At 43.5% G+C, this 25,472-nt stretch overlaps 1 protein-coding gene across 2 annotated transcripts in view; it reads right to left on the bottom strand.

Annotated features, from left to right (window-relative positions):
• Positions 1–25,472, bottom strand: part of LOC121615912 (neuropilin-2-like) — a 91,257-nt gene that overhangs the window by 14,388 nt on the left and 51,397 nt on the right. Inside the window, exons 9-16 of one of the 2 annotated variants that reach the window (XM_041950429.1) lie at positions 25,114–25,289; positions 24,537–24,710; positions 22,151–22,295; positions 11,368–11,442; positions 10,331–10,498; positions 5,711–5,979; positions 4,881–4,977; positions 2,282–2,314 (exon numbers count right to left, since the gene is read on the bottom strand). In XM_041950429.1, the coding sequence (XP_041806363.1) occupies positions 2,282–2,314; positions 4,881–4,977; positions 5,711–5,979; positions 10,331–10,498; positions 11,368–11,442; positions 22,151–22,295; positions 24,537–24,710; positions 25,114–25,289 (1,137 nt within the window). The remainder of the gene's footprint in view (positions 1–2,281; positions 2,315–4,880; positions 4,978–5,710; positions 5,980–10,330; positions 10,499–11,367; positions 11,443–22,150; positions 22,296–24,536; positions 24,711–25,113; positions 25,290–25,472) is intronic. The other variant, XM_041950430.1, reaches the window with a different exon arrangement.

Genomic DNA, 25,472 nt, shown 5'->3' with positions numbered 1-25,472 from the left:
AACAGTCTTTCCAACCTTTTGAAGCACCTGGACGAGCAACATCCCTCTGTGAAGCTAGCAGCTTAAGACCTGAGCACGTCTGAAGTTATCCAAGGCACTCCACCCAAACAAACTGGATTTTAATTCGGCTCCAACTCCTGCAACAACTTAAACTAATAGCACGGCATGTTGTGGAAAATAAACAGCCTCTTTCTGCTGTCGAGTCACCCACTTTCAGTCAACGAGTTTGCAAGATGCCCTGCTCAAAAAAACCTTTTCCAGCTACCTGGAAAATGTGCAAATGTGCAAAATGCAAATGAGCAATTGAAATGAAATGTTTGCTCTGAAGTGAGCATTTCAAAGTGGACATTCAAAAATTAACTAAAAAGTGACTTATCACAGCTTTTTATTGGTAATCAGTAATTTATTTACTTTTTTAATGAGGTAACTGGTTACTATTCTTCAGTAAGTAGCTCAACACTGTTTGTAACATATGCAGTAAATCTTGAAAAGGGTTCAACTACAGCTGCTCACACAAAGAGAAACACTCCAGTTCTTAGCTCACTTTTCAACAGGCGCCCCAGAGGAGAAACTGAATCCTTCTTTCCGGGGCTCAGTCTCGTGAAAACACACGTATGTTGGACCTGACACTGCTGTCGTGCTGGGAGTCACATGATATCTGGTCACGATTCAATAATCTAAGAAACCTGCAAGCATTAGGCCAAATACTCAGTGTATGAGCCAGGTGACGAGAGTTTTCTGAGCCTGACTCCGGGCTTTTACTATTTTTGGGAATGGTAGTTCGGTTTCTTTGAATTGAAACGTGGTGAACAAAACCAAGTGCTGCTCAAGTATCTGACAGTATTCAAAGAATGTTTTTGATCTATTCACACACTGGAAACACACACGCAGTCACACACTGACTAAATTAAGCACCCTTCATCATTTAGCCCCTGGCTTTAAAAGCATCCTTCCACCTGCAGTGATAAAAAGTCATTAAAGAAATAAATGTGTGCACCAGTTTTAACCAAATATGATCCATGTGGACACCAATCACCAAATGCAAAACACATCTACTACACTGTAAGGAAATTCAGTGTCACCGAGGCTCCTTAAAAACATCAACACAAAACTACAAACTAAACAAAAGAGTTTCAGGTCCCGTCCCAGACTTTGAACGCAAGAGATCCAGCATAATCTGCCTAAACACTTTTTATCTGCTTTGAGACTGGCCTTTTTGAGGAGGAGGGAGAGAAAACGAAAAGGGGAGTTGGATGGTGATCAGCTCTGCATTTCATTCAGGTGGGATCAGCAGTTTGCTGGGCAGAGCAATCGAGTGAGAAGGGGAGAGGAGAGGAGAGGAGCAGAGAGGACGAGGAAGAAAAACTGAAAACAAACGCAAGGAAGGGAATGAAAAAGAATAGCTGAGATGAAAGTAGAGAAGCAGAAAGGAGGAGGAAGGAGAAAAGTAAAGAGAGGGAGGAAGACGGACTCCTTGTATGGTGCTGAATGCAGAGAGAGAGCTTACATGAGGATGAGGAGTGACTGTGCTGTTCTCTACCGTTAGAAGAGCAGTGAGGGTAAAAGTTAAAGACAGGAGAAGCAAGTTCTGCTCAGTTCTTTTCATTTCACTGAAGACGACCAGATGGAGACTGTTTCACCGTGTGAGCGGTTCAAACGCAACCGCAAGATTTTAACCTTCGCTCCTGTGTCATCCTAAAAAAATGAACGCTGATTCAGTAATCCACTGTTGGGCTGCGCACCAGAGGCGCAACCACGTACCACGACTCCTTGCATACATGTATACCAATGATACAACACGACGTAGTGCACCCCGATGTTGCTCTGCTGCAAATGCACATGTCTGCCAGCGGCGCTAGTCTGTGTAGAGGATAATGTAGTTTTCTCACCGAGGAACAAACCAAACTATTTGACCAAGAGTATCAGCCCAGCATGCAGGGAGTCATGCTGGAACAATGCAGTGGATCCATTCCAATCAGGTTGCAATGCTGTCACCATCATTTTCTTAAATGTGGATGAAGTCCACCTAAAATCTACACCCGGACGAAGCCTTACTGTTTCACATGTAAGAAACCATAGTCACGAAATGATGTGATGGCTCAAGGGTCGTATTTTCAGTCAGAATAAGTGTGTTTTATGTCTGTTCAGCTGCATGTAACATATGTTGTGAACTAACAGGGTTACTCAGGCCAGTGCAGAGCTGCGAGCTGAGCTTAGCAACAAGCAGAAAGCACAGACATTTGGCACATGAAGTAGAAATGGAACAGGAGGTGGAACTTACTGGTTATGCCAGGAGTTAAGGCAGGGAGAGGCTCTGCAAAAGAGATAGAGAAAAGAGAGATGTTATTGATGACGGTTAGTAACTGGCATGTATGACGAAGCGCTGAAGGGATAGGGGCCGCTCTGATAAGAGCACTGATAGAAGCACAGAGATATAAATCTCTGGTGATTGAACTTCAGATGGCTCATACTGGGTGTGAGATTCAATCTTCTGCTGCCGGACAGCATCCAAGTTTTCAACTGACAGTTTGAAGGTAGACTTTTTTTTTTATTCTTGATGTTGTGATTGGTCAATCGTGTACATCTTTAGAGTTTTTCATTCTACAGCACTTGAGCTAAACTGAACTGGGGCATATTTTCATGATTAAATTTACATGCACAGTCCAACAGTATTGTTAATGATTGGCAACAGAAGTGCATTTTAATAACGGTTGAATTGCAAAACTGCAGGACGCTGCACTTTTCCCTAAAGTTACCCCTTTCTTAGAGAAAATTAATAAAGATTTGTCGAGTTCTGAGATGGTGCAGGAGTCTAAAGGCCCACAAATCGTCCTGGATGACAGTCATTTTTACAAAATGGAGAGAAAATAGAGAGGAAGACGAGAGTGTGGGCTGACAGGGTCGGAAGAGAGGAAGTGTGTCCTCCCTGAATCTCTTTCTCTCTCTCTCTGTCTGTCATTTCTGAATTGCTCTCACTTTGGTCTTTTTGCTTTGTCATTCTGTGTCTCTCCTTCCTGTGATTGCTCTCTATTTCTCCTTTCCAAAGGTGGGACACAAGCTGTTCGCGGCAGCGGACATGTTTGGTAGAAAAGAAGAAAGAAAGGGGGGCGGATGGGAGATGGGGGTGAAAAGAGTGAGAGAAGGGTGAGGAGAAGGGAAATAGAGGAATGGGAAGGAAGGGTGGAGGTAAGTGAAAGGGTCGTGGGAACGGGGAGTGAAATTTACTGCTGTTTATTATTTGCCGGAGGATATGACATCTATTATGAAAGCGAGAGGGAGAGAGAAGATGGAGAAGAAGGGAGAAAAACAGAGGGAAAACAAGACAGAATGGCAGCACAAGTAAGGAATTTGCAGCAGATGAAAGAAAAAATGATAAGGTGAAGGAATAATAAGAAAAACTATGAACAGTGGAGACATATTGGCAGAAGAGGTAAGAGTAAACATGTCCACCCTGTCAGTAAATAAGAGTCTCATTCTGGCCTGTGATTGGTGTAATATTTAACACAGCTGTGTGCAAAAGTGAGAAGCATCATTTATGAAATACAAGATAAACTGGCGTTGAGACCTCATTCTTGACCCGCAGGGAGATTTACGGCCTTGGAAATGCCACAAGTTAGTGGTGTGCCAAACATGAAATATAGATAATATTCTATAAAACAGAAAAAAAAAAAATTTCATTTAAATGTTGTTAAAAGGGGTGCAGAGTTATTTAGTATAGCGCTTCCATAAAGTTGTTGGACTGTAAGAGAAATCCTGACTTTTAGTTCCCAGACTGAGTCAGCTAAAGAAAACAACAACCCCTTGATCCTACAGTTCCCACAATGCACCTCGATGGCTGATCCCTGATGGGATTTAAACATACCATGAGGCCATGACGTGACTAAAAGAACAACTGGAGACCTCACCATGCTTTTATTGTGGTGGATGAGAATTTAAATGGAAAAGAAGTTGGACAGAGATGAGTTGAGAGATGAGTTCAAAGCGAAGCAGCGCTACACTGGGAAGCCCCTTTACAAGAGAGAGTGTGTGTGTGTGTGTGTGCGCGTGTGTTTTCATGTATTACGGTTACTAATGTAACACCACTTTCATGGTTTTTACATATCACGATACATGAGTGTGTATGTTTCTGTGTGTCCCAATATATGTGGACCTATCAGGATGACTTATACTCATTATGTCAGATGAAAAAACAAACTGTATGTGCGTGTTATTGCGTTTTTCAAACAAGGGAAATTTGAAGAATTTCAAACTTAATCCTGCGTCTAGTCAGTGCGTTTCGCGTAAGAGAGAGAGACAAAACAGGCATTTTCATTGCAGAGCGGCAACGTGTTGCTCTCTCGTGTAATCGCACACGAGCGTTTGCGCATTTTCCATTCGTTTATTTATTTATTTTGCCGCTGTACGGCTGAGCGGCAGGCCGCGACTGAATGGGAGACAAGGCTGGAGAGAGAATGGGAGAGAGACAGAGAGGAAGAATGAGAAGAATCATAAACGGTGTGGTGGACTGGTAAAGGAAAAGACTGAGGGAGAAAGGGAGAGGGCGATATGAAAGATAGATTAGAATCCATGCCCAAAGGCCGTTTGTGGCCTACTTTCTCTTTTTTTATATATATTTTTCCTTTTTATGTGTGTGTGTGTGTGTGTGTGTGTGTGTGTGTGTGTGTGTGCGTGTGTGTCTATGTGTGTAAACCAGAAACATTATGAGTTTTTTCCCTTCTCTCTCTCTGTCTCTCCCTCTCTCTCTCTCTCTGGTAAAAACATAAACGGTCTGGTGTGATGGACTGAGAGGACCAGACTGAATAAAGCCTATGCTGACATACTGATGAATGGACGGACAGGCAGACAGGCGAGCAGACAGGTAGACAGGTTATGGGACTTACGTGTACACTGCTCCAGCTCGATGCTGCTGCTCATGTGGATGTTATCTATTCTGATGTGGCCTCTGGTCGGGTGATCAAAAAACCCCTCGAACACCACCTAGATGACAGAAAAAGAGAGAGATTGTACAATATTACAACAGTTATATTTTTCAGTGTTACAGTGTTAAAGTGTTATAAGTAGAAGTTCTGCATTGAAAATTTCCCATGTGACTGCTATGTCATTATATATTACATTATTAGATTATTATGACTCAAGCATCAATGTAAAAGCAGGATTTTACTGCTGCAGTTGGTTGAGGTGGAGCTAATTTTGCAACTATTTTGCACAAGACTGCAACTAATGCTTATTTTAATTATGGATTAATTTGCACATTATTCCCCCATTAGTCGACTGGTTATTTGTTTTGTAAAAAATCCTGAATACAGTGAGAAGTGGTGTTAAAGTTACCCAGAGCCTGAAGTGAAGCCTTCATGATGCTTGTTTTGCCAAAGCAATAGTACACACACAGTACTCACATTTAGAAAGTTGGAACATTTTTTGCCATCAAACAAAGACTTATATGTTCAAAACTGAATCACTTCCGCTGTACTTGTAAATACTGTTGGGCAGTTTCATTTATAACATTGTATTTTATACCCTCTGCATATGTTTTGCATGCAAAAAAATAAGCTGTCAGGTAAAAAAGTACAACGCTTCCCTCTGAAATGTTGTGGAGTAGAAGTAGGACATGACATGAAAAAGTACCTTGAATCTAAACTTTACTACAGTCCTTGAGTAAATGTACTTAGTTACATTCCACCACTGCTGCAGACAGCTGATAAACACTTACCTGGTACTCCTTGGGGCTTTGGGGCAGGATGGTGCGGCCCTCCCTCCAGTGAGACCCCTGGTCTCCTTTTAGAGCCCAGAGCAGCGTCTCCTCCTGGTCACTGTCCCTCAGCAGGACCCTCAGGCTCCCCTGTGCCTCCCCCTGGAGCTGGTAGTAGAAGACGAGGCAGAGCGGGCCTTGCTCCGGCCCCACCTCGGGGCTCAGCAGCCGGGCTCGCTTGCGCTGGGTGTGGGCGCCTGCGTCCAGGTGGAGGTAGTTCCCTGAGAAGTCTGGTAGAAAGGTGCAGATGCTAAATCATTATAAGATCAGTGATGTATTTTTGATTAATGAGTTGTAACAAATGATAAATTGGTGGCCTTTAAACTGATAGACCAGCACTCTTTTTACCGTGCGGCTGTAAATTTGAAGCGACGTATAAGCTTTTCTCTCTGCTATTTGCATTTTATTCATTTAATGAGTTCCATAATGAATTTTATGATTTGTGAAGACAGCAGGCCCAACATACAGCATGATGTGGTAATGCAGTGGGATGTGGTTGCTCCGAGTTCAGAGCATTATCACCGTCATTCTGTGGTATGAGGCTTAACCGCAAATGAGGCTGCCATTTCATCATGGCCGCTAATGGCCACAGACACACACAAACACACACACAACCCTGCTAAACAGCCCTAATCAGTACGAATGCTGACACCCTGTTCTGTCGCTCGCCGCGCTTTTGCTACTTCGTCAGCACAGCACATCATACCAATACACACACAATGCACATGTAGTGTATATCTGATTCACTTCTCTTCTCTCCTCTCAGCTCAGAGGATGGAGAGGAAAGGAGGCAGGCCTAAAGGGAAGGAGTGAGTGAAGGAGTGAGCAAACATGGCGAGAGAGAGAGAGATGGTGCTGTAGTGTTTTCTTTTCCCCAAACAGGATCATAATCATTAGCTTGCTGCTGTGTTTGGCTGTTTGTCTAGTTTCTCTATTATGGCCGGAGCGTAAAAGCTTCGCTGGAGCTGCAAATAGTGTTTTTTATCGACATACAGACACGGCATGTGACACCTCATAAGAACAGATATAGAGAGAGAAGCTGAAAGAGGAGACTAAATATCTACCTGTCTGTCTGCCTGTCTTAAGCCTTGTTTTCTTCCCTCAGTTGAGACAGAAAAAAAAACACATTCCTCAGATTTTGCAGCACATCACATTTAATGAATAATGGATTTGGGTTGAGGTAACTCTGTTTCTGCACTGGGAGGCAATGAAAAAAGGGACCTAAATTACCGTTGCTCATTAAGTACAGTTAGAGAAAGTTGCAGTGTTTTTCTGTCTCTCCGCGTTTGATCTTGGCGAACGTACAAAGGGAGGGAATTAATTAACAACTCTCCATGGGAGGGATAGGCAGGGATGTAGAATTGGCTCTGAGGGAGGGAGGGAAATGTGTGTATGTGTGTGTGTCGGTGTCTGTTTGCGTGAGTGTTAGTTCATTTATGTTTATAGCTGTATGTGTGTGAGTTCATCTGTCAGTCACTGTGTGTGTGTGTGTACCTGAAAGTGTAGTTTATTGTTTTGAGTTTGTGTAGATAGGTGCAGAATTTAGTTTCAATGCAGAGATGCACTGTATGGCTGCAAAGGCGAACATGTGCAAAGACGTAGTGCAGAAGTAGTGCATGGCCAACTACGTACGATCAGTTTTTGCCGCTGCCTGCTGGTTACGATCGCCACAAAACCATTGAATGCAAATCATGCTCAAGTTGTTATGAGCAGAAAACAAATTAGATAATGTCTTGCAACTTTTCAGATGTGTACATTTTTAAAAATCTGGGCGCGTTTTTCTCTAAACACATTTGCGGTTGCAAATTTGTTGTATATAAATCAACAAATCCCTGGAACCCAACTTATCAATACACATTCTGGACTTAGCCTAGCTGTTTGGCCAAATAATAAAAATACATGCACTCATGCAAATACATGTTCCCTAATGATCATATATAATTATATGCTGGTTGCTCATGAGATTTGTTCAGTGACAGTTCCAACGATCAGCAGATTAATTAAGTAATTCTTCTTGTTGGAAACAGACTACAGAGATACACCTTTTTTGTCTGACGACCGCCTTCACACCAGCCTAAATGAAGCAAATCATTAGCAAACAGCTTGTTTGAACCAGCTAGGTGTATTTAAATTGTGTCAGAATAATTATCAGTCCATCTATTATCTTTAACTCCTTATCCTTCGGTGGGTCGTGGGGGGCATGGAGCTGATCCCAGCTATTGAGGGGCTGTCAAAGACTGGAAACAGGCAAAAGCTTTGGGGTTCAGGTCATCAAGAAAAGATCACAGAAAAACCTGGTTGGTTTATATTTTGCATCTCAGTGACGCCTCTTGTATCAAATCAAAACAACTCAAACTCAGATGTTAGAAACTGATATCATGATGTCAGCTTTTAGTCTCTTTTTTCTCGTTTCCTCTCTTATCAATAGCTAAACCACTTCCAACAACGAGCAGAGTGAAGGGTTCCTTTCGATGAAAACCTCCACAGGGTATAGAATTTCAGTCTTGCCCTATCTAAGATCAAAAGAATAACTTATGAGCTCTGTTCGGGTCGGATTTTCTCTTTTAAAACCCTAAAAGGGCTTTCAATGACAAGGGTTGGGGATTTGATTTGCATACGGAGACAGCTTCCAGACAGGGTGCCGCGCTAATGTTGCTGTAGAACACGACTTAATGTCATGTAGCTGTCTAACGCGGAGACAGCGACGCTGCTATGTCAATTACACGCAACCCAACACGCGCAGACACACGTGCGCACACGCAACACACACACAGCAGCCCGGTGTGATGTAGAGGCTCGCCTTATGTCACGGCCCTGTCTGTTTGTGAAGGAGCTGCTCAGTCAACCATGAACTGGATGGCTTCAGCAGATGCAGAGAAAACCTTGGTGGATGGCAAGGTCGTGTGTGTGTGTGGGTGTGTGTGTGTGAGTGGGAAAAAACCCACACACCTTGAGTGTTTAATACGCGGACGGTCCCACCTTGAGCGGTTCGTGTGAGTGTGTGTATGTGTGTGTATAGCTCGGGGGAGCTGGAGAGCCAAGGCAGCACTTCTGTCAAAGCCATCATCTGACTTATCTGACTGCTATGGGCAATGCGTGTGTGTCTTATGGGTGTGTAAGTACAGTAAGTGTGAGTGTGTGTGTGTGTGTGTGTGTTTGTGAGAGATGTGGAATGTACTTGAGGCAGTGAGTGTGTGTGTGATGGATAAAACAGTCTTGGTTATCCTCCTGCTGTCTTATTACAGATGGACAGATGTGGAAAAAGGCAAGTACCACTGAGGGAAATGGGAGGTCAGTGAGGAGAGAGCGAGGTGATCATAGTGATGGAGTGAGGGGGCTGGAAGTAGAATGCTACATAAAAATATAGAAACTCTATACTGTAGGATGAGTTAGAACTGAGGACGGATGGAAGGAAAGGATTGGATGAAATAAAGGAAACCAATGAGGAGGCTGAAGTATGTTAATTATAGTAAGCGGAAGGAGCAACAAGAGTGAATTAAACTTAGAAATAAAGTGGAAAAAGAAGAAAAAGTGAGGAGAAGATGACAACAATGGAGGAGGCTGTGGATTAAAAACAAGGTTGCAAATGAGATAAAGAAGTAGCAAACTAGGTTAGGGAAAGTGAAACTGCTAAAACTCCAATTAAGTCGTCGCACACACTTTCGGCAGATCAGAGTGAAATCCTTGCATCATAGTCACTGTCAGTGGTTCCTCCCAGCACTGGGACGCGCAACATTCCACCACAGGACGACCGCCATGCTCTTAATTAGCTACAGAAGTCTTTGTGCTGAGGAAGGTCAAACACGTCAACGCGACGATGCTTGCTTCTCCCTGTTTACAAAATGAGAAATGCCTTGAAATGGGGAATATCCAGACAGATGAGAACTGAGCGTGGTTCCGATGGGAAGTTTGCAGAGAGTTTGCACGCATCTGATTAAGGATCAGAATAAATAATAATTCCTATGTAAGAATAAATACAGGATGAAAAAAATTAAGGAGTTTCTTATTGGCTTCCTTGCACAAAAATGTAATATTATAATATTTATTAGTGAAAGTTTTTATTTACAGTTGCACTTTAGAGTTATAAAATTAATCAGACATAACCTACAATAATTAGGTATAAGCCTTGATAAATGGCTGCAGCATTACTGAGTGTTGTCAGTGACATACACCAGCAAACCCCCACATACTCAAAGCGACGTATTTCAAAATCATCCCAAAACTTTGATGGATTCTGGTGTTTAAATCAAGTCTCACAGCCCTCAGGTGGACAATAGGTGGCGTGTCCCTTTAAACCAGTGAGCATTCTTCAATAATAAAACATGCTCATGTCTTTCGGGGGATGTTTTTTGCAAATGAGTGCTGCAAACAGCAGAGGCAAGTGCTATATTGTTTTCATCCAGAAAAACATGTTTCAATTCTGAACTCTCTGATCCTACATTTTTCTTACTGCTGACGTTTGAGGAGTGACTGACACGAAACTCTAGTGACACAGATATTTCATATTGCTTAGATCATGTTATAAAATGTAATTGCACGTGACTGAAACTGCGATGTGATGTGTTACAAATCAGCACTCACTGTCTGATCCCAGCGCCAAATCCTGCCTCGTTCCATGTGCGCCGTGTCCGGCCGAGCTGCTGCTGCTGGCCGTGTGCAGGGACCAGCTCACGCCTGACTGGGGATCAGCCGACCAGCCGCACAAGCTCTGCTCAAAGTCGCATACGGCCGACAGGGACGGCGTGGTGGCTGTGGGTCGTGAAAGAGACACGCAGATTGTGAATGCAGACGTATGATGGTTGGTTTTACAGTTAATATAAGTTATTATCAAGTCGCCTTTTGAAGAGCTTTTAGCACTGTATCAGAATTAAACGTTTCTTATCAGCCTTTTAGGAGACTAAATGCCATGATGGCTGCATGCTCTTTATATTTATGCTGCTTTGAGAGAGATTCCCGGTGTGTTCAGATGTTTTGGCAATAGTGCTCATGTAATATGACATCTCAGTAAAACATGCATACAGATATTAGAGTAAAAGAGAGGTTATGTGGAGAGAGAATGAGCTACGCAGAAGAATCAGTGCCGAGGATAAAAGAAAGTGAAAAGAAACGGTAAAGCAGTTAAGGGGCTGCAGACACGCATCAAAAGGAGACACCTTTAAGAGAAAGCATGAGAAATGACAAGAGATATTACATGACAATAGAGAACAGAGGAAGCAGAGCACTAGAAAATGCACTTGGTATTCAGTTATGTAGCAACAAAATGGCTAAACACAGAGCTTCTTTAAGTACATCGCTATTCATTTACCCCAGTAAGGCCACTGGCCGGCCAGTCGCTGGCCTACAGCTGTGAATTCATATTCCCAGTAAGTGTGTGAGTGTGAGCTTGTCTGGCTGTGAGAGCTTATTTTTACTTGAACAGAGCTTCCTGCGGGACTCCTGAATCTAACAGGCTTCAAAGCCCAGAGGCCCTGTGGTGTACGATGACATCATGAGCTTGACCTTAAGAGCGTTGAGTGTGTGCACAAGTGTGTGTGGACAAGAGACAGAGACAAAATGATTGCTGTGTGTGTGTGTGTGTGTGTGTGTGTGTGTGTGTGTGTGTGTGTGAGTGTGTTTACCGGGTCTCATTGCAGCAGTCGTCTGTTCCTCTCTGGGCAGGGTGGGGGTCACGGTGTCAGGTACAGTGGTGGTTTCTGTCAACAGAAATAAAAACACTAAAGGTTAGAATAAAGTAGCAGAAGACAACAATAAAAATGTGCCATAATTTGGGTGCATCCCTATGGAAGCCCAGTTTTCATGTTAATGTATATTCATGTTTGCTATCAGCTAACAGGACGCTGTGCTAGCATGTCAAGCTAACTTGCATGGTGCTATTATTGGTAGCATGCTGCACTGAGCAACCCTTACCAAACATTCTCAGCTGCAGCATTAGCATGCTAATTAGCAATAACACATACTGTGCATTGCATCACACTTCATACTCAGTGCAAGCATTGTCATGAGTTTATATGCATTACGTAATGAATCGAGACAATGCTGGACTCACAATAACCAAATCTAAGCTCTTCTTTTGAAGTATTCACAATTTGTTCAGCGGCTGCATGGCTGAACACTGGAGAGCAGTAATATTTGAGCCGCCCAGCAGTGATGTTTGAGCGAAGGCGGATTTAGATATTATACAGTAACTGATGGTGTTTGTACACACTTCACTGCTGTTTTCCAGGACTGTGCATTAAGGCTGATGTTTGTCATGATCCAGGCAGTGACAGAGTGAGCCGAGGCAGTGAGCTGGCACTCAGCTGAAGACTGTGACACACCACACTCATTTTACCCACTGCAGGTTGGCACGCGCGCGCACACACACACACACACACAACACCATGATGATAGATGCTGCACTCAAACTGACCTTGGTGCACAGCAGCATGCGACCAGTGTATGATAGATCAAACAGAGGCAGGCACACACACACGTCAGCAGTGGGGTATGTCAGTGTAACCCCCAAGACCTTCTGGTTTTAATAAGCAGTTTCTTACTGATTCCTTTACCAGCGCCCTCTCTCTCTCACCCACACACACACACGCTGGTGTAAGTGAGTCTATACATTGACATAAGGGAACAGAAGATTGTCTGGCTTGTGTGGCACAACGCTGACACCACAAACCTCTCGCCAAATTATTCTTAGAAATGACTCCTTTCGCTCTCTTATTTTCTGACGTTCATTATATGGCCTTTCTTTTCTTTTCTTTTCTTTTTTCCCCCCTTCATCTATCGTTCGGCTCTCTGCAAATCCCCCTCCATCCTTCCAACGTCGCCCTGTCATCTGTCACAATAAATCTGACCAGTTTCAGTTCTGCTCTGCAAAACCACCATCAGCACCACAAAAAGCTCTCTCTGCACACACACATTCTCTCTCTCTCTCTCTCACACACACACACACACACTCACACACACACAGTGGATCTCTCTTTTCCTCTCTCCGGCACAGAAGTGAAACCCTATCTAGTGTTGTTTCTGTTTCACCACAACCGCAATTTTCTTCTCCATAACTCTTTCTCTCGCTCTCTTTGTGTCATCTCTCCCTTCGGCATATTTTGATTGCCTTCTCGTCCTTTTGCCGTCGTCTGCCGGCGGATCTTTCTCTCTCTTTCTTTGTTGAGATTGCGTCTCTTTCTTTTGCTCTTTTCCTACGATCTGTCGCTCTCCTCTCAACCTTTCAGCGCCCCTCACCGTGCGGTAACTCTGTCTGGTGTTATTTTATGTCGGCTCTAACCACCAGCACAGTAAATCTGAGACCACTGTTGATTTACTGCCTGTTTGGTTGTTCTAGATGTTTCCATGACTCACTTGGTGATCTATATGTTTGTGTGTGTGTCTTGTTTAATGTGGGCGCTTTGCTAGCCAATGCTAGCCTGTCCTCCAGTGTGCATTGTGTGTGTGCATAACTTTATTGAGTTGTTAACACAGTCTGCTTGCAGTGAAAATATGCAGGATTATTATGTAAGCCCAAACAGAGTGGTCTAACACACACACACACACACACACACACACACACACACACACACACACACAGAATTAGATATTAACTTTGGATAAGTAGCTCCCAGCTGCTGACATTAAGCTGTTTTAATTTGGTGCCCTTTACCACCGTAATTAGCCCCCCATATGGACGGGAGAGAGGGAGGAATGGAGATGAGAGGGGGGATAGAGAGGCAGAGATACATAGAGATGGATGGATAGAAGAGAGAGATGTAGAGAAGGGAACATAACCCTTTCCACCTCTCACCACCATTTTCCTAATTAGTGACCACACACAGCTCCTGTCAGCCTCCCGTTTCTAACTCCATCTCCTTTCCACCCGTCTAATCCAATTTTGCTCCTCGTCTGTCGTCTCCTCTCCTGTTATTTCTCCCTTTCCTCCTCCTCTTCGTCATCCTCCTTCCCCCCTTTAATTTACAACCATCAGGGCCCACTCTGTAGCTACTGTAAAGGTCAGTAAAATAATTTGAATGAATTACTTTATAATTAAAGTCATTCCAACTTATAATTTTTTAACTTGCTTTTGGAGGAAGTTTTTTTTTTGTTCTGCTGAACTAAATCTGACAGACAGATACAGCGTGTTTAGTCACTTGTGTGGGAAAAGTGAGGCTGATAACACGGTCGGTCATGTTTTAAACAAGAGGATTCAAACAGGGATGTAAAAGAAACACCAATCTTTACATCTGTATCCTGCAGATGGGTCATCCCGAACACCAGGGAGTTACAGCAAGCTGCCATGAGTCTCCGTCTCTGCCTCTCTCTCACACACACACACACCTCAAACGAAGAAACTGAAAAGGTGTTCGGTTCGGCTAACCACACACACACACACACACACACATAAGCACACACACTGTCATAAGCCCCAGGGCTCATTGCAAAGCTGCTGACTGAGCAGGGCGAGGCGGAAACACAGAGACGAAAACTGTTCAATTATGGAAAGAGCTCTGGGTATAAATCTACCTCTGTCAGCCTAAATAATGACTACTGACACAGTTTGTGAGTGTGTGTGTGTGTGTGTGTGTGTGTGCTTGGAGAAGAGAGAGAAATGGCGTCCCTACTCAAATTATTGGTGACATGGTGCACGTGTGTGGGGGGGTTCCCTTTACTTAATGACAATGTGATTGACTGACTGAATGAATGGCAGACTCTCTCTCTCTCTCTCTCTCTCTCTGTGTGTGTGTGTGTGAAGCTGGAAAAATGCCTTATCTATAACAGGAACCTCCACTGATAATTAACGATTATTAGCCATTGTACCACTGGCTGACATGTCTGCTGTTAGCATCCATTCACTGCGAGTAGAATTTCCTTTTTAAAATTTTCTGTGTGTTGCACAATACACTTGCTGATTGTTTCCCAAATTTGGGAAACAATCAATACTACAGGTTCATATGCATGAAACCATATGCTACATTTGGAAGGTGTAGAAATTAGTTCTTAGAGACAGGAAACTCTAAACTAGGATTGACGGTGGAGACGTGTTTTTGGATGAGAAGTCGTTGCCAGTGATCTGAATGACAAATCATACAACTGTACTTAAAAACCAAAAGTGCAGGTCTGATTTGTGCGTCGCAGTTTAAAGTGCTGGACTAATTACGGCTGCCTCTTCTGTAGATGAGTGGGTGGGAAGATGAGTTCTTTACAGCAGGAAACGCTTTCAAGACTAAATGCCTAATTAGCCCATTGTACAGCGAGCTACCAACAATATCTGGTTTTACGATAAGTGCTGCGCTGGACCACAAGTTTTAATGTCTGGCAGATGAGTAAGGAGAGTTTCTGTAACCCAGTAAAATGCATCGGCGGTATAAGACCAAGCATGTGAATGTAGTTAAAAAACCACCATTATCAGGGCTTAAAGAGCGGAGCTGTGCACGACACAGCTGAGACACTAGAAGTGAAGAAGCTCTTTATGTCAGTCAGCTACAGACAGTGAAACGCTCATTAGCCGACTGCAACAAAGCACCATAAGGTATGCGATTGTAATTGTAGCCTTAAGTGTGAAGCTAAGTACGACGACAACAACTTAGACGATAGAAAGATGCTGCTGGCAATGAATTTGCTAACTACATCAGCGAACAGTAGTTGGCTACAAAGGAAATGAGTTTTAAGTGTTGCAAAAACCATTAAGCTAAGTGCGCCGTTAACTGCTCTGGAGAGAAAAGACAGTTTCCTAGATAACCAAGCAGTTAGGATATGGTTTAAACAGATTCCAAAGCCTAATCAGCACCTTTTGGCCATTTAATTACAGGTAGATTGACAGACTGTATGTAAATTCTCTGTGTATCGTATGTTTCTCTGAGTGTCACTGACAATATGACCCTGTGATTTCAAACATCGCAGAAGCTAACCAGCATCAGAAACACCGACAGTTTGTCTACTGGTCTGTGTATTATAGCAAACGACTCAACTTGAGAGTGATTGCAGGTTCTTACTCTGTGTTTTGAGTTTCAGCTGGTGGCCTGTGCACCAAATTTAAATCACTTTTTAACACTTAATTGTCAGTGAGAGGACACAACAGTGAATTTATGACTCTGCAGTTGAATCAAAACTGGATCCACAGATCAGGAAGTGGTGAAGAAAACCTGAAACACTGCAAGCGGTGGTGGGCCAAACCTAATATACTGGAAAAACACACACACAGGCATGCGCCCACAGTGAACCAGCGCCCAATCCTAAGTGTTGCCATGTGTGATATCTGAAGAAGGAAGAGATAAATTCTACTGTCCTCCTGAACAGAACAGAGCACAACTGCATGTGTTTTTAAGTAAATGCACAACGTCTTTGGGTGTGTGTGCTTGTCCGGGTGCAGCGTATTGTGATGGTTGGAGCGTGCGACGCCGGGAGCAGCGCTGCCAGGCTTTGAACCCCTCTTCAGCGGTGGCCAAGTGATTTTTGTGTTGCCCCAGTGTTTCGCCTCGACAGCCACATGGAAACGTACTGGTGGTGTCGTGTAAAAACTCAAAAGCGGTGCTCCCTCTTTTAAAAACAGTGTCAGTTTTCATTTTTACACCCATGTGTTTGGAAACCGTGCAATACCTGATCTGCGGTTTGGCTTGGCTGCGGAGTCATGAAACATTTACTGCTTGTGGGAGATAATATTAGCCTTCAAAAGCTATAAAGTAAAGGTAGCACTGGTGGCAGGTTTGTTTTACGCTGAAGTCAAAAGGCCGTGACAGGTGAGGGATAACATAAGAACAAAAAAAAGAAAGATGGGTCCGTAGAAACAATGTGAGAAGAGCTAGAGCAAGAGGAGAGGCAAACAAATGTGTATGTGTGTGCGTGCGTGTGTTTGTGTGTATGGACCAAAATACTGGATCCCATATTGTAAATTGTTAAATTTTAGGGTGAATACTTGGATTAAGGTTTGGGTTAGGCTGCAGCAAATGAATGTAAGTCTATGCAATGGAAACAAATCTGTGTGTGTGCGGTGGGGGGGCTGTTACAGGAGCCTTGGCAGGAGACGGGAGTGATTAAATTCTGATGGGGAGGGAGTCACAGGGGTGGAGACGCAGCGGGTGCTGCAGAAAGCCACAAACATTTGCACACTGTGCCCCCTTCGCTCACATTATTTTCCATTCCTTGTAATGTGTTTCTACCTGTTGGTGTAAGAGAGCAGGGCCCGGTCCGCTCTATCTCTCTACCATTAAAGCAAGCTGCTCTGGTGCTACGCAGCAATTTATTATGGTTTGTTTCATTTAACTCTAAATAACATTTGCTAAAGCATTAATGAAGAATGAAAAAATAATGATAATATACATATAACAATATAAAATATTGATTAATAATGATATATTGAGAGGTGTTATTGGTGGTGTTTTGGCCACCTCATTCACATACATGAAGGAGGCACATTAATAGAAACATCTTTCAATGTAACACCATTAACATAAAGCAGAATTATAACTTTTCTATCATCTCAATTTCAGCAAAAACTGAAAAATTATAAGCTTCAAAGAAGTAGAATTCATGCTTCGTGGCTTTTTAAAAGTCTTGTGCAGTCTGGTTGTTGTCATTACAGCTAAATGCAGGATTGCTACTGTGATCTGTGTGGTGAGAGGAGGAGGGAGACGAGGCAGGAGAGGGAGGAGCAGGGGAGAGACAGATGAGTGGGTGTAAGTGAGGACACATCCCACCAATCACATGAAAGTATCTGGAGCCGAGCCGCGGCTCACATGTGAAAGTGATCAGCAATGTTGGACCCGGAAAACACACACACACACACACACACACACACACACACACGCATGCACACACTTGGCTAAACCTGAATGATTGGCTGGAGACCCGAAACAGAGGAGCACCTCTAGAATGTTCTAGAGCAAGCACTCAAAACAACATTTCCTCCTGGGTGCAACTTTAACTTGATGTGTGTGTGTGTGTGTGTGTGTGTGCGCGCGCACATGTTTTCCATGTCCAACTTCATCAACATGTCAAAGGCAGACACAGTGAACGTTCTTGGCTCTCACTCGCGCTGCACACAACAGCACAAGTTGCAAACGCGCTATTATCTTAACCTCTATTTCGACTCGCTAAATGGAAACTTGCCCCGTCTCTCTCTCCCGTCGTCTCTTCTCAAGGACTGGCCCCTGACTAGCTGTTGAGATGTTTCCTCAGGTCACCCGGAGACGACACGCTGCCAGTCTCAAGGCCAACCTCCGCGCTATATCTGGCGCAGCTTCACGCTTGCACACAGATCTTTTAGTGAGAGGCGACTGAAAGAAGCCATCAGCCGTGAAGGATGCAGAAATACCAAAACGCAGCGCCCCCATTGAGCTAATCATTGTGATTCCGCTGGAACGCAGATGTAAGAAGCATAATTTCTGTCAGAATCTGGCTGGCAGTGTCTAAGGTTTCGTGACAAGTGGAGATCCGCGATGCAAAGAGCAGCAACAGGAGCAGACGAATGAGGACAAAGATGTGATTAACCGCTCTGAGACACCGGACAAAAAGCTGCTTTCTCTCTCTCTCTGCCTGTGTTTTTCTCTCTGTTATTTTCCCAAAGTACCCCACCCATAACACTGCCATTTTCAATGAGAGATGAGAACGTAAGCATGTATTTACACAACTAAGAACAAACCTTTGTCTTTATGCCAAACAGGTGGTGTGTGAGTGTGTGTGTGTACATATGTGCCTGCCTGCCTGCCAACAACTAGGTGTGGAGTGAAAGAGATGAGAGCATAGCAGATGTTCTGATAGCTCAGTCATTTAAAACATGAACAAAACTGGCAGCTAGGCAGCTCTCACTTCACATCCAATAGTCGGGGGTTACAAGACCTAAATTACATGTTGCCTCCATAGCTAGCGTGAATGATCAGAATGAGTCTTGCAATAATATTCTGGCTTTTGTTTCTGTTTTCGCACCGGGGGTTTAGCGCCGTAATGAGATGCTAAACTACATTATTGTGTGCCCCCTAAGAACCCCGGATCCGTAATTTCAGATTTCTTCATTGTAATTGGGTGCCCAGATTGTCTCTCCCATGTGAGGAAATTGTTTTACAGCCCTGAAGCCAGGTCAGTGCGCGCCATTGTAAAAAAAAAAATATGAAAACAATGCAGGGGCAGTAATGGAAAAGCAATTTCTTTGCGAGCTTGTTAAAGCTGGTGTTTAGAGGATATGAGTTTGTGATTGACATTGGACCGCGTTGTCTTTGTCTCTACTTTTAAACAATGAATAAACTGGTCTCACAGCCAAACAACATGCTGCTCACACACACAGACAGACATGAAATGCTACAAATGGATGTTAATGATGATGATACATAAACAAGGTCAAACGCTTTAAACGGGTCCAGGTTTGTTGTTCATGTCACGAGAGGTGTGAGGCTAACTCCTGAATAATACAAAGGCCATTCTGAATGCTGCATCCACTGCAGGCTGGCCCGCGTGTGCATGTTTGTAAGTGTGTCAGTGAACATGTGATTGCCTTACACTGGCTGATGCCTCCTTTTATTTATTCATCACTTCATTAATTCGCTCTTTTACTTCCTGAGCTGCGCTGAGACCGGCGGGGTTGTGGCTCGACTGTATGTCTGAGGGACAGAAAAGGGAACTCCTACGATTCAAATTTCTCGAAGGGAGGAAGGGTGTCCCTGTTTAGGTGGGGTAATTCCGCGGATGTCATAATTGCTGAGGGGAAAATCAGGATTTGAGCCATTTTGAATGCTTCAAATGGAAAATATTAGATTGAGGAAGAAAGACAACCTCACAGGATTTAATCTGAGCCCAGATGGAAAGGTGCTATTAGGCTTTTCCTGTATGATACAGCCCTGTGTGTGTGTGTGTGTGTGTGCGTGTGTGTGTGTGCGTCTGTGTGTGTGAGCGTGTGTGTGAATTTATAGCAGAGGTCCACTAGAGTTGAATGTGTGTGTGTTTTTGCATGCTTGTGACTTATGTGTAAACAGCTGTGTTCAGTGGACTGACGCTGATGCACTCTGTTGAATATTTTATCTCCCGTTAAACTGGCAAGCGTGCATGCACACACACACACACGCAAACAGCGAGAAGAGAAACAAAGTCTATTTTGTGTTCAGTCAGATGTGCTTTTCAGTTTTATTGTTTTATAGCACCAGGAAAAATGTGAATGTGGCTGCATGGCTGGTGAGATCATGTGTTTTTCGGCGTTGTTGTCCTCACACCACTTAGCGTGGGGACAATTAAAAATCGGGCAAAGTCAAATCTAACAAAATCAACTTGCTCTGAGCCTCTAAGATGGGGGGTTGTCGCAGTGTGTGGCTGTGTGTGGTGTTTCGGATGGTAGCTGGAGCAGTTGCTGTGGTGTTCATGCAGAGCGGGAATGAACTGTTATCACGTCTAATGCACGGATTATGTCCAGAAGGCAAACATCTGGCACGCAGACACGGACCGGCACAACAGCAGACAATCACTGGAACAGCGCAATAGCCAAGAGGTTGATCCGCGCTGTGATCATGGAGATGGTGGCTGCAGATACAGCGTGCATGATGTCATTAGGCGCAGTAACGAGCGGTGTGTATGGGCAGAATCAAACGCTGCCAGTGCAATGACAATGGACACATGTATCTCCATTAGAGAGAAGTCATTTGCTGCCACTTATGATATACAACATGCTGGTAAATCAGTCCAGCACAAGGTTTCACTGTCATTTTGTTGTGCCTGAGGGTTTTTATATCAGCATTTGCATAATTTACACTCTGCTCTCTACCAGCTACCTGAAATTAAGGATGAATTAAGGATGTCAGAATTAAGGATGTCGGAATTAAGGATGCTGTTAAATGGTGTAGTGAATAAATTAGAGCTAAGTTTAAAAGAACAGTTAAATCAGACCTTTTTATCGATGCTATATCTGTGCTATGCCCGAATTTCATTTTTTAATGTACTCGAGGTAACCTGTTCAAACCTGTGCTGACAGAGGAGGATGCCCCCTCTCTCCCCATCATCACCAACCTCTTGGCTAGTCCTGACACATCTAGGATATATTGTTCCCTCTGGGCTCTCTCTCTCTCTCTCTCTCTCTCTCTCTCTCTCTCTCACACACACACACACACACACACACACACAGAGTTCAGAAATATAGAATTGTAGCAGCAGGTCATCGGTTGCAGCCAACAGCCCACTTCATGTCCACTGGGAACAGGTATGTGTCATTTCCTGTTCTTGTCTTCACCTCTAACGTGTCACAACCTGACCAAAGCAGCAAGATCTGATGGAGAGGAGGGGAGGCTGGCCATTCTTCATAACATGTGACAGGATGAAGAAAAACATCATCGTCAACTTCATCCAAGTCTATGTTGCTGCCGAATTAATGCAGCACGTTATTGCTTAAGTTGAGCAATAAATGTAGAGATTTGTACAAAGACCTGCTTTATTATTGAAGTTATCGTGCAGCTGAGAATAATTTGCTAGCCACGGCTAACAAGCTCCATCCAACAGTAGCATATTGTTATAAATGGTACTTGCACAGCTCAGTGAAGAAACATATATACTAATGGTCTGCATTCACCTCTCTTTGCATTAAATCATCATTCCGTTTACACAAAGCTTGAGTAGGAACATATATCAAATGGAATATATTGAACAGGCGAAGCCATTATTTTTAACAGAATAGATCAGGGATTGATCATGAATACTGAAACTCAGCAGACCATGAGCTTCACCTAATTCCAACTACACACTAGCAACATGTTATTAACATAATAGGCTGTGAAGACAACAGCTACACAGCTGGCCACTATTAGTAAAAGTCCCATGACCTAGACATGTTAATCCCTGTCCAGACATGCTGCAATACCTCCTATAGAGCTGGATGATTAACTCCAACCGCTATACAGTATGCACGGTAAGAAAGAATATGCACACACGCACTCGTGTACACATATATACAAATACATCAGAATGTACATACCGGAAGAAAGCACACAGGCATCTGAAATGCTCATAAGGCATGCACACAAATGCACACTAATTGCAGCTGTCCGAGAGATTAATGGCGTGATTTACACAGCGCATTTCAGTCACTAATGTTATGTTTGTAATTAAGTTTATGGATCATGTAATATACATGTGTATGCCGAGCTTTCATAATAATTATGGTGATATATGTTTGATTTGATAAAGATTGCTCTTATCATATTCGGATAATTTGCCTTAATTGTACTTTTCGAATGCTGCGTGCCATTTTATGTGTGGGTTATAAACATAGGAGGGCACTTTCTCTGTAAATGAGTGTGTTTATGTATTTAACTGAGTGCATTTGTATGTGATTGCACAAACGTACATTGCCGCATGCTCACGGCGTGACAGTGTGCGTGTGTTGCATGTGTATGTTTTTGCCTGGAGGTGTGTGTAGCCTCCTGTTTTCTCACATATGCACGTGCGTGTTCTTACCGGGCAGGTCGCAGCCGAGGACCTCCATCCTCATGCCGATCCCAGCAGGCGACCACCTCTCTGGAAACACTCTGATGTACTGGGCCACTATCTCATCAAACCTCCGCACCTCTGGAGTATCGTAGTGGCCGTTTCCCTCGAAAATCTAAGAGCAGATGTTGATAGTGATGTTATTGGTGCTTGGACAGTTATTCGACGTTGCTTTCCGATTCTCATTTTACAGCAAGGAAAAATAAGGACAAAACATTTCCTCTCCAGTATAAATGATGTGTTCCTGCCAACTTTTTACATTCTTAAGATCAGTTTGTGCTCTCAACAGGAAAATATGGCAGCGTTTTGTAGCCTGCTCCACTGATGACAGCTGCTTTTTCTACTGCACAGTACGATCCTGCTTTGGCTTGCCAGTGCTGATTCAAAGGAAAATGTGCAACAAGTATCACTGCTTGCTAGAGTTTGTCTTAAAGACAAAGCTGTTTCTAATATAGGGTTGGGAGATGGGATGAATATATCGGCTATTGGCAAGTGACTGAGTACATTGCTGGTTGTTATTTTGGGGTGATTTTTGTGATTTTATTGCACAAATTTATCATCCGCCAATAAAGAAAGAGTGAGAGCCGCTGCTCAGCCACAGACTCTCAGTCAGCAAGCTAACCCAGTAGCACGAAGAGGCCAGCAGCGGCAGAGAGAGGCAGAAGGGAAAACAGCATGTCGAGCGAGAATATTTTCAGAATCAGAATCGGCTTTATTGGCCAAGTATGTGCGCGCATACGAGGAATCTGACTCTGGCTTTGCACTCAATGGATTTGCAATTTAAAAAAGGACAAAAGAGACTTAACAGAAGGTTGCTATACCATACTAAGTTGCATTACGACACTATATGTCGAGCAAAAATACAAAACAACCAATATATACAATGAAATTTACAATGTGCAGGTATTTAAGTTGACAGTGAGAGTGAGTGATGAATGTATGCATTAAAGACTGTGCATTAATGGTTATGAATGGCCAGTCAGTGGATGTTTTGGTGTCAGAGGGTTAGTGACACTGTATGACAAGCTGACTGTCCATTTTCACATCTATATCAATGAATCAGGGCTTTATTTCAACCAAACCAAAGTTGGTGATTGCTGTAACTGAGGGAAGATGGACTAAAATGGTTCTTGTGGCCACTGGACAATTTTAACACATCACCCAAATCTGGTGTCTGAGATTCAAAATGATGAGTGTTAAGCTTTGCTCCATGTTTGTTTGAGGTGTGTGACATCTGTCAGAGTGGGTGCACTGACGCATCGTTGTGTGGTGAAGGCGGCATTGAGTATGAGCATCCTGGAACAACGGAGGAAGACATTAAAAGCTGCAGAGGTAGTTAAATTTGTCATTTCACCACTCCACTGTTCACAATAGCAAAATGGTGAGCCTGTCTCTCCAAAGTCATATAACTCTCCTAATCAGCATTGTTCCCAAGCACGGTATGACATGTGTCATAAAAATAACAACAAAGACTGTGTTTCCTTTGATTTTCACATTTTCTTCCCTTTTTTTTTTTTTTTTTTTTCTTTTGAGGTGGCGTGCAGCAGCCTCAGGCAAGATTTATTACAAGCTGAAAACCGACTAGACCGCGGCAATCCTCTCAAAATGTGGGCTGTGAAAGTTGTAATATTGGTTTCATTAATTGAATTGTATCTTCTGTCTTCCCCATTTCTAGAATAAAAAAAAAAAAAAACGTATGATGAATTTCCCAGGATGCTCATTTAAAAAGACAGGCAGATGAGAGCGAACAGGATTTCAGCATCAGGAGGAAAGCCAGGCACTCAGTAGTACTATTAAAGTGTTTTAAGACAGAGTCTCAGAAAGGAGAACAGAGTTTAAAGTGCCCTGTCTCACAGTGCGTTAGACTGCCAGCAGTGCTGAGTGGTGATGCAGGAAAGACATTTTTAATTAACACCCATGAGAGACAAATAGAGGATGAGGGAACGAGAGGATGAGACACAGAAAAGCAGGAAGAGAGAGTACGGAGGACTTAGAGAGAGGAAGACAGTAGCAGGGAGAATGAGGAGTGAGGTGATTAAATTGAATTATTATCAGAGCTGAGGCTGTAATAAAATGACTTTTTTTCCTGAAAATGACATGGCAAGAGAGAGACAGAGAGAGAGAGAGGGGAGGAAGAAAGAGATGGAGGGAGAGAGAGGGAGAGCGAAGAAGGATTGAGAGAAAGACAGCTATAAATAAACTACAAATGAGGGAGAACTGACAGTGACTATCAGAGAGAAGAGTACATATGTATGTGTCAAACAGAGACTGTGTATGTGAGAGTGTGTGTGTGTGTGTGTTAGTGTGTGTGTGTGTGTGTGTGTGTGTGCGCGTGTGTGTGTTCACCATGCTTTACCTTAGCAAACCCAGTCTTGCTGTCAGTGATGTAAGTCCAGTCTTTGCCGGTCAAGCTGTGCGCCAGTTTGTACTTCCTGACAAACGCCCTGTTCTCAGCGCTGGTGCTGCCCTCCAGCCCTCTGGCACCCTGGGTAATAATGCCACGCACCGTCTTGGGCACGCCAAGGTCCGCCTGCAAACAGAGTTCTTATTGTTAGCTCACCCTCTGCACCGCTGAAGCCAATCTCTTCCCAGATCCCCCCGCCTGTTGTGGGAACTCTGACTTTTTCCCGGCTTCAGAGCTCAGTCCCAGCTTCTTTGCATTTCTATTGTATTTCATGAAGCTCGCTAGTCTGTGGTTTAAAACGATGTCCACTGTGCAAATCACTTTGTTCTTTTGCACTTTGCTAGTTGCATTGTAATCCCTGTATCATGTTGTGTCATTTTCTTAATCTTGTCTCCTCAATGTAATGTCATATGGTTTTTTCAATTTTGTTCATAAATTTTAAAGTTATAAAGTTGGAAAATGGGGGAGAGAATAAAAAAAGGCTCAAAGAGGCAACATTAAATCACTGATGCAGTAAAATGAACCCCACCTGTAGCCACTCCTCTCCAGCTATTGGTTGTGTCGGGTTGGGAAACCAGCCTGACCGACTGGCCACCAGCCTGGCCGCCCCCATGGAGCCATGGATGTCTCTCATGGACGACGCAGAGATCTGGGAGTCTGGAAGCAGCCCAGACAGCATGCCTTGCAGCTCTGAGCAGGGCGCATCTGAACAGGAGACGTGGAATAAGAGTCCATGTTACTGACAATCATCTTCTAAAGCATGAAATAAACGTTTTGATTGTTTTCTTAAGCTACAGATGGAAACAGTGATTTCTGGCCATTTTATTATTAAAATCAGCTTGTGAACAGGGAACGTTGATGCCTTTAGTCCTGCAGTTCAAAGCAGAG

Source organism: Chelmon rostratus, chromosome 13 (assembly GCF_017976325.1).
Source record: "Chelmon rostratus isolate fCheRos1 chromosome 13, fCheRos1.pri, whole genome shotgun sequence".
NCBI lineage: Eukaryota > Metazoa > Chordata > Actinopteri > Chaetodontiformes > Chaetodontidae > Chelmon > Chelmon rostratus.
Note: the sequence above shows the minus strand (reverse complement) of the source record. Positions and strands in the feature narration are given on the sequence as shown.